The 12,718-nt window shown below is 35.7% G+C and overlaps 1 protein-coding gene across 13 annotated transcripts in view; it reads left to right on the top strand.

The window, feature by feature from the left end:
* FKBP5 (FKBP prolyl isomerase 5) overlaps window positions 1–12,718 on the top strand; it is a 162,996-nt gene that overhangs the window by 104,493 nt on the left and 45,785 nt on the right. For all 13 annotated transcript variants that reach the window (XM_072641864.1, XM_072641868.1, XM_072641869.1 and 10 more), the window contains 2 exons: window positions 3,069–3,211; window positions 8,879–8,993. In XM_072641864.1, coding sequence (XP_072497965.1) covers window positions 3,069–3,211; window positions 8,879–8,993 — 258 coding nt within the window. The remainder of the gene's footprint in view (window positions 1–3,068; window positions 3,212–8,878; window positions 8,994–12,718) is intronic.

Below are 12,718 nucleotides of genomic sequence, written 5' to 3'. Positions count from 1 at the left end.
GAGGCCATATTGCCTTCTATTATTAATATCTTCTCTTGCTTATGCTCAAGATTTTTAATTGAATTTTATTCCTCCTGAGGTCCTTGGTAATTTACATTTTTTTTCTTATTATTATTTTCTCCTATTGCTCACTTTCTGACTCTTTCTCCTTTTATGGTAATTACCCCTGACTGTGTATCAAATTGGTGTCATCTTCTTGCCACATTGGACAATTCATGTTTCATCAGGCTTTGTCTCAGACCTAAATAATTTCTTAGGGGACAACAGAACTGGTCTCAGTTAGATGCTGGACTTTTCCTCAGACTTAGTGGACCTTCCTATAGCTACACAAGCTCATGGTCTACCCCAGTTCCCTCTTCTTCAGAGTTCTCTTGCAGCATAGAATTCTGCCAAGCTGTAGGCCTAGCCAGAACAAGTTTCTGCCTTTTGGTTTTCTGTGCACGGGGGAAAGAGGATGGGGAGAATCAAGACCAGTGTAGCCCTGTCAGAGCACCATGGCTGATTGGGGATTAGATATTAGCCTTCCTGCTGTTAATTCATGAGTTTTTACCTCCTGATAGTTCTTGATGTTTTAGACCATGGAGATAACTGAAAATGTTTTAACTCTTATATAAAATTCATATTTCAGGGAAGTTTGAGAAGTTGTTAGTAGTAGAGAAGGTGTCTAATCTGCCGTCTTGTTGGTTACATGACCCTACAGAGAATATATTGATTAAAACAACATAAATGAAGTTGAACTTTTAGTAAATGAAAAAAACATGAAAGTCCTGGACAACAAATGATGAAATATTATCTCTCCTCTCTTGACAGAGAAGTAGATGACTACCAGAATAGGAAGAATATTATACATCTTCAGATCTGGTCTGATCAGTAGTTTTTCTTTGTTGCAAGGAAGGGTTTATTGTTAGGGGGAAGAAGTTTAGATGACTCTGATATAAAAACAAAAGGCATCAAAAATGTTTGTTTTTAAAGTGAAAGTGGGCTGCATTCAGCTAAGGGCCATTTTGTAATTTTTCTTTATTTCATAGGTTGCCATTATCAAAGAATTCATCACCTTATGGCCAGTCAGTAATGAGCCTTTTTGTACTTAGCTAGACTGATTTTTTGGAAACAGACTCAGTCTTTTTTCAGAACCATACTTAAAATCTTTTTAGCATAATTGAACCTACCAGAGCTTATACTATATTAGCTATAGACTTAAAAAATCAGACATTACCTCTACCTATAATGATACAGTGTAGGACTTTGTGTGGGTCCTATATGAATTGATAATTGGTTGCCTTCATATCACCCATAACTCTTTTGTTCATCCCTAATGATTTGTCTTTGCTCATGGTATTCTAATCTACTTGGAATATTGTTCAGCTTCCTGTCAATCCATGTCTATTGCTTTCCTTTAAAACACTCCTTCCAAACAACAGTAAAAAAAAAATTGACAAAACTTAATACAAATCCAGTGGACCTTAAAAATGCTATCAAAGTTGAGGCACAGATCTTTTTTTTTTTAACAAACAGTAAGTTCTCAAAGTAGAAAATGAAATCAGTTGTACTATTAGTCGTATTACCATTGAAATTCTGCAATTAATATTGTATATACTTTGTATATACTTAGATGTACATGTGTTGTTTTGCTTCATAGAATGTAAGTTCCTTGAGAGCAAGGACTGTTTCATTTTTGTCTTTGTATCCCAATGCCTTCCACAGTGCCTGACATGTATTAGACACTTAATAAATGCTTTGATTGACATTAGGTTTACATAATTGTTCTTGGGAAAATATACTTTGTTTTGTATTGTTTGGGCGATGGAAAGTTTCTGTTGTAGCAAAACAAAATATATCCCCGAAAACCTTTTATAGATTTTTTTAAACTTGTCATTTCAACAAGAAGTTATTCTCAGAGTTTACTTACCCCACATTTGATTACTCCTCAACTTTGTATTGCACAGAACTTAAATGAATTTTTACTCTATATGTCTAACTTTGTTACATTCTCTAGTTGTAGATTTGACTTTTGTTTTTTCTTTTTTAGGTTTTTAAGCTCTATTTAGGAGAGTTTCTCTTTTCTACTACTTTTATATTTTCTGTCCTTCCCAACTCTTAACCTCCTCCTTTCACACTATAATATTTTTTTGTACACTATGGGTGCTAATTGCTAAATTGAGTAAATGAAAGGTATGCTTATTGAATTCAATAAATAATTATTTGAATACAAGACACTGTGGTACATAAAAAGAAAAATAAAGTCTGGTCCCTACTCATTGAGCCACAAGGTATGATGTGGAAGAAAGACAGTTCAGAAAAGAGAAATCACAGTTTTTCATGAATAAATTGTATTCATCTGAAGAAACAGCATAAGATTTTATATGAAATAGTTATAGCTATTAGACAGCATCACATTGGATAAAGCAGACCTCACTCAGCATCATGAAAAAGGTTTGAGTCCTGCTTCTGATAAACCATCGGATCTCTTGACCTCTGAGAGCCCCAGCCAACTACAAGTTGAAGTTATATAAAAGATGTCGATTTATATTGATAGAAAATTCCTCTTTGGGAGCTTCCTATACTGGTGAAATACCAGACCAAGTAAAATAAACAATAAAAAAACATAATTATGAAACTGTAGCTTCAGTTCTTTTCCAGTGATTGAAAAATGGTTTGAACCTAGTCTAGATCTGAATGCAACAAAACTGTATTCCTACTGCCACATATTGTTTGCCACTGAGGAGCAGTGATCCTCATTAGCAGGTTGAATTTTATAAATTTACTTGAGACTGAGTGAGATTCCCCAAGGCAGCTAGCAATAGGTATGGGGATTTGAGTCTCTACTTTTATCTTTCTTTATCCAAGAATGTATCTGATTTTTTCATTTTGTGGGTAGCTTACAGAAAAACTTACAGTCATATTTTGTCCTCCTCACACTGACCTCTACTATAAGTAATTTTCACTGACAGTCTTATTGTGGGATGCTTGCTATGGGAATGTTGATGTGTACTTGGTGTTCTGAGAACTAAAGAATATCTTACTGAGTAAAAGAATATAGTTTTCAATAGCCTTTTCTTTTCTCCTAGGTCAGGTTATCAAGGCATGGGACATTGGAGTTGCCACCATGAAGAAGGGAGAGATCTGCCACTTACTGTGTAAACCAGAATATGCATATGGCTCTGCTGGCAGTGTCCCCAAAATTCCCTCGAATGCAACTCTCTTTTTTGAGGCAAGTATACACTATGTTGCTGTGTCAGCATCTGCCTTGCTTCAGTGCTGGCTTTGAAGCAATAGGCAGTGGGAAAAAGCTAGGGTTGCTGTTCAGATCAAATCCAACTTATTTATTTTGGAGCATGGATTCTTGAATTGATTCCCACAAACCTAAGGGGTGTGTGCCAGTGCTTTCTTAGAAATGTGTATCTGGCACGGAAAGGTTATTCCCAAACAAAAACAAAAGATACCAGACCTAGAATCAGGGATTTTAGTTAGTTCTAAGCATAGAGCAGACTCCCAATTGACTGGGAGACCAAATGAAAGAAATATGTTTTGCTGTGTCATAATGATATTTTAAAATGTCAATGCCAATTCAAAAAATATTTTCACATTATAAAAATTCATTCATGTAACAGACCTGTAATCTGAATATGCATACATATATATCCTCATGCATAACAACACCTAACCGAAAATTAAGCATAAATAGCTGAATAACTCCTATCAGAAGAAATTTTTTTCTTATAATTTTGTACAGTTTTATAGAAAATATATTTATATTAAAAATAGCTTCAGGGTTTTGGAAAGGAGCTAAAAATATGTAGACTAGAAATGATAAAACAGTTGAGTAAGGACCCCCATTCAACAGAAACTGCTGGCAAAACTGGAAAAAAAGTTTTACAGAAAGTAGTTTTAGACTAACATCTTACCATCTAGTATAATAAGTTTCAAAAAGATAGGCAACCTAAATATGTAATATCCCTCTCACCTCTCCTCCATTTTGAGCCTTGTAACAAAGAGTACAAAAGAAAGAGGGAAAAGCATCTTACCAAAACCAACCAACACCTTAACTATGTATGACATTATATGCAATAATCCATACTTCCCATCTCTGCAAGGAAGGGAAGGAGAAGAATTTTCTTAACTTTTTTCCATGCCAAACTTGGCCATTATAATTATATGGCATTCAGGGTTTGTTTTTTTTTAACTTTTTCCATTTATATATTTTTTTCTGCTTACTACTGCATGAATTAATGTTTTCCAATATTTCTCTGAATTCTTCAGTCATTATTTCTTTCAGCACAGTAATATTTGATTTATATCTATGTATCTCAGTTGGTCTCACTATTCTCCTATCTATGGACATCAACTTTGTTTTAAATTTTTTACTACAACTGAAATTGTGGCTGTGAATCTCTCTGTATATGAGAGCTCTCTGTCCTTGACCTCCTGTGATACCTAGCAGTGGGTCAAAAGGTATGAACTTTTTAATCACCTTTTTAAAAAAGTTAGTAATTTTGAACTTAAATACAAAGAGACAGAGAAAACATTTCCATGTGCACAGCACAACACAAAAAGAGGATTCAGTATGAACCATGAATCTCCATTTCACACTGTTTACTTCTCTTGAAAAACTATGTTATAGATACTACACATTGTTGTCAAAGCTACCCTGCCTTTCTGTGCTTCCTTCTGAGTTTTCTTTTGTTTTCTGCTGTCCACTTTTTACTTTTTTTCCTCTTCCGCCCCACCCCACACTAGAGAAGGCCACTGTTAGACACAAATATTTATTTGTATGTGTGTGTGTACAGCCATACTGTGCATCCTTCTGCTTATCAGTTCTTTCTCTAGAGGTGGATAGTATCTTCCTTCATGGGTCTTTTGTAGTTGATCTGAGTATTTTCTGTACTCAAAATATAACCTAATTGTTCACATTTCTGTATAAATTCTCTTGTCTCATTTCTCTCTTCATGATTTCATTCAAGTCTTTCCATATTTTTCTAAAATCAACCAGCTCATCATTTCTTATAGCACAGTTGTATTCCATCATAATCATTTGCCACAACTTGTTTAGGCATTCCCCGATTGATGAGCATTCCCTCAATTTCCATTAATCACTCTCTTAGCAAAATTTCAAGTTATTTTCCAGAATGGTTAGATCAATTCACACTTTAGTGAATGCTGTATTAGTATATCTTATTCCATGAACACTGTGTTGGTATATGGTCCCTCCAGGATTCAGTCAAGTCAAGTCAGTCCCAATTTATTAAGTGCCTACTCTTTGCCAGACACTGAGCTAAGCTTTATTTTCCAGGAAAACAGTCCCTCGCTCTCAAAGACCTTACAATCTAATGAGAGAGACAGCATAAAAACAATTATGTACAAGCAAGTAATGCAAGATAAATTGGAACTAAGTAACAGAGAGAAGAGCCCAGAATGAAAAGGGATGAGAAAAGACTTTTTGTGGAAGTTGAGATTTGAACTGAGATTTGAAGGAAGCCAGAAAGTGGAGATGAGGAAGGAGAGAATTACAGGCATGAGGGAGACATTCAGTGAAAATGCACAGGCTCAAGAGATAGAGTATTTTATTTGAGGAACAGCAAAGAGGTCAGTGTCACTGGATTACATAGTTCATGGCGACTGGTAAAATAAGATGTAAGAAGACTGGAAAAGTGGAAAGGATCCAGATGATGAAGGGGTTAAAAACCAAACAGGGGATTTTATATTTGATCGTAGAGGTGATAGAAAGTGACTGGAGTTTACTAAATGAGGAAAAGAGAGGGAGCTGTGGTTTAGCATGGTCACACCTGCACTTTAGGAAGATCAATTTTATCTTTTTTGAGCTGAGTGGTGAATAGAATAGAGTAGGGAGAGAACTGTGGCAGGGAGACCCACTAACAGGCTATTACAGTAGTCTAGGTGTAAGGTAATGAGGGCCTGCCCCTCAGAATGGTGACCTTGTCAGAGGAGAGAAGGGGACATATACAAGCTGTGTTTTGAATTCACAGGATTTGGCAATATTTTACATAGGAGAGAGTGAGAAGTTGAGGATAATTCCTATGTTGCAAGCCTGGGTGACTGGGAAAATAATGGTGACCTCAAGAGTAATAGGGAAGTTTGGAAAGGGGAAGTATTTGAGGGAGGAAGGAAGATAATTTTTGAACATGTTTAGTTTAAGATATCTATGGGATATCCAGTTCAAGATGTCTGTATAGTCAGTTGGAGAGACAGGAGGCTGTCAGTCAGGAGAGAGGTTTTGCCCGAATAAATAGATCTGAGAATCATCTTCATAGAGATGGTAATTAAATCCATGGGAGCTGATAGGACCCCCAAGTGAAATACTATAGGAGAAGAGAAAGCTCAATCCAGATTCTTTGGTTAGGACATATCTTGGAGGGGTACTCACAGTTCATGGGCTTGAACTGAATAAAGATTCATCAATGGAGAAAAAAGAGTAATCAGACAGGAGAAGAACCTGGAGACAATGATGTCATAAAAACCTAGAGAAAGAAAAATATCAAGGAGAAGAAGCTGATAGTGTTAAAGGCTGCAAAGAGGTCAAGAAGGATGTGGACTGAGGAAAGGCCATTAGAACTGGCATTTAAGAATTGAAGAGAGCAGGTTCAACAGTTTTTATCTGTTTCCAGTTTTTACCAGCTTTGCCAGCTTATTGGGTAGGATTTGAAAGCTCAGAATTCTTTTGATTTGGCTTACATTTCTTATTAGTGGTCTGAATTAATTTTTTTTAATACTTTTTAATTCTTTTGAGAAGAGTTTGGTCCTGTCCTCTTACCAGTTATAGGGGGAGAATTCCTAAACAAGGGGTAGTTTATAAAATTATAAATTCTAAAATTTTGATGTTATAAAATTAAATTATGAAATTTTATAAATTTTAGAATTTTGCTCAGACAAAATCAGTGCACCTAGAATAAGAAGTAGACTATTGAATAAGGAAAAAACTGTACAGTAAATATCATACCTAAAGATATGAGGTGCAGGATAGATAGGGAATGGATAGAAATATATGTGACTAAAAGCCATTTCTCCAAAGATAGTGAACAAGAAAAGCATAGACAACTTTCAGAAAAAGAAATAAAATTATCAACAACTATAAGGAAGAATGCTTCAAATCCCTAATAATACAAATTAAAATAACTTTGAGGTTTCACCTTATGGCCATCAGATTGGAAAACATGACAAAAGAAAAAAATGATAAATGTTGTGGGGGGTCTATTAAAAGACGGGAACATTCCTATTGGTGGAGCTATGAATTGTTCCTCCCCTTTTATAAAACAGTTTGGGACTACTCTAGAAAAGTCACTCGTTGACTCAATGATACCAGTACTGGGCACATACCACAAGGAGATCAAAGATAGAAAGGTTTTATATACACAAAAATAGAACAGCACTTTTGCGGATGCAAAAAATTAGAAAAGCAATGGATGTTCTTCAGTTGAAGTACAGCTGAATAAATTGAAGTATGTGAATATGATATAATATTGTCGTAAGAAATGATGAATATGAAGAATTCAAACTTGTGACTTGTATAACTGATAAATAGTTAAATAGGCAGAACCAAGAGAAAATCTGCGTAATGTCCACAGTAATGTAAAAGAAAACAATGTTGGAAAACACAAGGATTCTAGGCTGAATAAATTGTGGTTTATGAATTCAGTGGAGTGTTAGTATTCCATAAGAAATGACAACAGTGATCATTTCAGAGAATTCTGGGTAGTGTAAAATTATGTAAAGTGAAGTGAGCAGAATCAGGAGAACAATTTATACAAGAACAACAACATTATAAAGAAAAGCAACTTTAAAAGACATAAATTTTGATCAATTAAATGACCAGCTATGTCTACAAAGGACCTGTGATGGAGTATGTTACCCACCTCATGGTGCAGAAGGAGAAACACATTTTTGTATATGGCTATGCTGTGCATTTGTTTTTCTTGATTATGCATATTTGTTACATCCCCCATCTCTTCTTTTAATGGCAAGAAAGATTAATGGGAAGGACGAGTTAGCTAGAATGACAAAACAACAGCAGTAATACCTAGTGAAACTTCTCCTAATGCACAAAAAAAAAAGGAATTCCAGAAGAAAGCACAGGCAAGCAAAGTCATTTGGAAAGTAATGTGTGGAATTTATTATGTACTCTTTTTAAAAAGTGAATGATATGAAATGCAGTTTCATGGTTTCGTGTAGTGTTTTTTCTGTTCTATGTACATAGAAGTCTTTTTTTGATATTCATGTTCACAATAAACATTAATTTTTAAAAAGAACAACAAAACTGTGATCAATATTGTGACTAACTTTGACCAGAGGATTTATGGCAAAGGGTATTTGACCAGATGTATCACGGTTATTGTCATATCTGTTGGCTTATTTATATTTCATTATTATAAAGAAGGGGAGATGAATATGGAAGGAGTCCAGAAAGAGTCATTTGGTAGTGACAGTAATGCAAAAAAAAGTTCCAAAACACTTTTTTTTTAAAAGAAAGTTGTTGAGAACAACAGCTACCTGACTATTGAGTGGAAAGGGGTGGGTGGTTTAGGAAGAGATTAAAATAGTTTTGTGCCAGCACTTCATAGTTCTGGCATTTTGCCCACAAGGCAGTTTTCATAGCATTTCCTGTTAGTCTTTGTATTGCGGCCACACAGGATATAGTCTTAGACGTTATCATAGCATTAAAGTTCTTTCCAGGTATTGGAATGTGTGGTGTTTTGTTTTTTCTGTTCTTCTAATAAATAAATGGGATGTCTAGATAAATTTACAGTCATACCAAGTGGATAGTTTTCATTTTGCTAACTAAAGTGTGAGCTTGATTTCCTTGCCTTCTCCCTGGGTCACTGTTGGCTTTATTCTTTTTTAACCAAATCCCCTTTTTTCTTTCTAGATTGAACTACTTGATTTCAAAGGAGAAGATTTATTTGAAGATGGAGGTATTATCCGCAGAATTAAACAGAAAGGAGAAGGTTACTCCAACCCAAATGAAGGCGCAACAGTAGAAAGTAAGTCTACAGATCAGGAAAGGTAATTCAGAGCCAGATGAGGGTAGAGGGACCTTTGAATACTGGATCCAAGAGTGTAGTTTATTCCACAGGCCCTGGGGAACCACTGAACGTTTTTAAGTCTCAAAGAGTTATATTTTCAGAATGATGTACAAAGAATATCAATCAATGTAAATGATGTATTGGAAAGAGGAAAATTCAGGAGTGATTGAGGAAGGACTTAGATTGGATGTATGGGTAAGAAAAAGAAGAGCAATATATGGTCCTGTGATTACAAACCTGAGTGACTTAAGAAGATAGTGGTGGCATCAGCAGAAATTGGGCCTTTATGGACCAGGACAGGCTCTAGGAAAAAGATAAGCAACTCAACTTTGAACAAAAGAGAAATGAAACCCAGGAGACATCTAGTCAAAGTACAGGACTGGAGCTTTGAGGGATGGAGATGCATTTGGCTGCATCCCATACATTTTGGTATGTTGTCTCACTGTTGTCATTTTCCGTAATGAAATTATTGATTGTTTCTTTGTTCTTTGACTCTCCTTAGGATTAGGTTAGTTTCCAGTTAATTTTTAATCTATCTTTCCATGGCCCTTTATTGAATATAATTTTATTTCATTATGATATGAAAGATGGATTTATTATTTCTGCTTTTCTGCATCTGGTTGTAACATGTTTTTATGCCCTAATACATGGTCAATGTTTATGTAAGTGCCGGTGAGAAAAAAGTATATTCCTTTCTATTCCCATTCAGTTTTCTCCGGAGGTCTATCAAAGATAACTTTTTAGAACTCTATTCACCTTCCTAACTTCTTTATTGTTTATTTTGTGGTTAAATTTATATAGTTCTGAGAGGGGAAAGTTGAGGTCCCCCACCAGGATAGTTTTATTCTCTATTTCCTCCTATAATTTATTTAACTTCTTTAAAAATTTTCATGTGTGCCATTTAATGCATATGTGTTTAGTGTTGATATTATTTCATTGTCTATGGTACCTTTTAGCAAGATGTAGATTCTTTTCTTATATTTTTTAATTAGAGCTATTTTTGCTTTTTCTTTGTCTGAGATCCCGATTGCTATTCCTGCTTTTATTTAAACTTCAGCTGAGGTATAACTGACTCTGTTCCAGCTCCTTACCTTTACTCTGTGTGTGTCTCTCTGCTTCAAATGTATTTCTTGTAAACCTTATAATACAGGTTTCTGGTTTTTGATCCACTCTCCTATTCACTTCCATTTTATTGGTGAGTTAATCCCATTCATATTCATAGTTATGATAACTGTCTGTTTCTCTCCATCCTATTTTTCACCAGTGTATCCTTCTTTCTCTCACTCCTTTCACCCTATCTCTCCTCAATGATGCTTTGCTTCTGACCACCACCTCTCCTAATCTGCCCTCCCTTCTATCAATTTCCCCACCCTTCTCTTATCCCCCTTCCCTCCTACTTCCCTAAGATTACTATACTTAACTGAGTGTGTATGCTATCCTCTCTTTGAGCTAGTTCTGAAGGAAGTAAGGTTCAAGTGCTACTTGCTACCACCCCCCCCCATCTTCACCTCCACTTTAATAGCTCTGTCATGTAAGATAATTTACCCCATTCTACCTCTGCTTTGCCCCTTTTCCCAATTCATCCCTCTTTTTCACTCTTTGATTATGTATTTTTGATATCCTGTCATAGTCAATTCATACCTATGCCCTCTATGTATACTCCTTTTAACTGCCCTTAGGGATAAAATTCATAAGAGTTACAAGTATCATCTTCCCGTGTAGGAATATAAACATTTTAACCTATCCTTTGTGTTTTCTCTTTCCTATTTACCTTTTCAGTCTCCTGAGTCTTATATTTGAAAATCAAATTTTCTGTTCAACTCTGGTCTTTTCATCAGAGATGTTTTAATATTTCATTCAATATCCATTTTTCCCCCAGAGGAATTATTCTCAGTTTCACTAGATAGGTGATTCTTGGTTGTAACCTAGCTCATTTGCTGTCCAGAATATCATATTCTGACCTTCTAAATCCTGTGTAATCCTCACTGTGGCTCCACAATATTTGAATTGTTTCTTTCTGGTTGCTTGCAGTATTTTCTCCTTGATATGGGACCTCTTGGATTTGACTATAATATTCCTGGGACTTTTTATTTTGAGATCTCTTTCAGGTAGTGATTGGTGAATTCTTTCCATTTCTATTTTGCCCTCTGGTTCTAGGATATCAGAGCAGTTTTCCTTGATAATTACTTGAAATATGATGTCTAGGCTGTTGATCATAGCTTTCAGGTAGTCCCAGTAATTCTTAAATTCTTTCTCCTCAATCTGTTTTCTTGATCAGTAGCTTTTCCAATGAGATATTTCGCATTTTCTTATATTTTTTCATTCTTTTGATTTTGTTTTATTGTTTCCGATGTCTTATGGAATCATTTGCTGAGTCTGTGACCCAGATCCCTGTTTGGGCAATGCAACAGATTCTTGTATCCAATGTCAGTAAAGTGTCCCCTGTAATCTCTTTCTCACCACTTATCTGGCCCCCTTAACATCTCTGAGCCGAAAGCTCCAGAAGTTGCTGCTGCTGATTCAGTTGCTCCCAAGGTCTTCACTAATTTGCTGTGGTGGGGCCTTGCTATTGGCTTATTTCAGAGTACAGGACTTCACTGCTGCTTTGCTGGAGCTCAAGGTCTCACTGCTGGCTTGCTGGGGTATGGCCTTCTGCTGGCTTGCCCAGTCCACCTGAGTTCACTCCACTCTCACCTCAATGAGACAGACCTTTCTTGTCAACCTTCTAAGTTGTCTCAGGCTGGAAAATTATTTTACTGAAACCTTTTGTTGATTCTGCTACTCCAAAATTCATTTTATGGTATTATTTTAAAGTTGTTTGGAGGGTAATTTGGGAGCACTTAGGCAAGTTCCTGCCTTATTTTGCCACCTTGGCTCCACCTCTGGAGATATATTTGGAAATCATTTCCATAGAAGTAATAGATAATTCCCTGGAAATGAAATAGATCACTAAATGAGACAAGGAAAGAAAAGAAGAAAGAATTAAGAAAAGAATTTTAGAATTAAGAAAAAATTAAGGACAGAATTTTAGGGCATACCCTTATTGAAGGCAGAGGAGGAGGAGGAGCCAGGAAAAGAGACAAGAACACACAGAAAGAAAGGAAGATAATCAGAATTACACGAGTGCAGTGTCACAGTGGAAAGGAGAGGGTGGTTCATAGTGTAAGATACTATAGAAATCCAAAAAGAAGATATTAGAAAAAAGACCATTGGATTTAACAATAAAAGATATTGACCTTGAAGAGAGCATACAGACAAGAGCAGAGAAGAGGAGAGAGGAGGGGAGGGGAGGGGAAGGGAGAGGAGAGGAGAGGAGAGGAGAGAAGCCTAGACTAGTTAGTTAGCTTATCCAATGTCTATCTCTATCCAGGAAGGATAGAGAGAAAATGATAATTCAAGGGGTTAATATTCAAAGATCATGGGAACTTTTTTTAAAATTTAGGAATCTTTAACAAATTTGTGGGCTGAAGGCAAGGAGCTGAGCATGACAGTGGGAAATCAAACAGTCAATAATAATTTATTAATTTGTGGTGCACTGGAAATAAAAGATAAAAAGCAAAACAGTTCCTGCTCTCAAGAAGCTATCATTCTAATGGAGGAGACAAGATGCATGTATAGATATATATAAATCAGACACAAAACAGATACAAGGAAACTGTGGAGTAAAGGAAGACAATACCAGT

The sequence above is a fragment of the Notamacropus eugenii genome, chromosome 2 (assembly GCF_028372415.1).
Source record: "Notamacropus eugenii isolate mMacEug1 chromosome 2, mMacEug1.pri_v2, whole genome shotgun sequence".
Classification (NCBI taxonomy): Eukaryota; Metazoa; Chordata; class Mammalia; order Diprotodontia; family Macropodidae; genus Notamacropus; species Notamacropus eugenii.
Note: the sequence above shows the minus strand (reverse complement) of the source record. Positions and strands in the feature narration are given on the sequence as shown.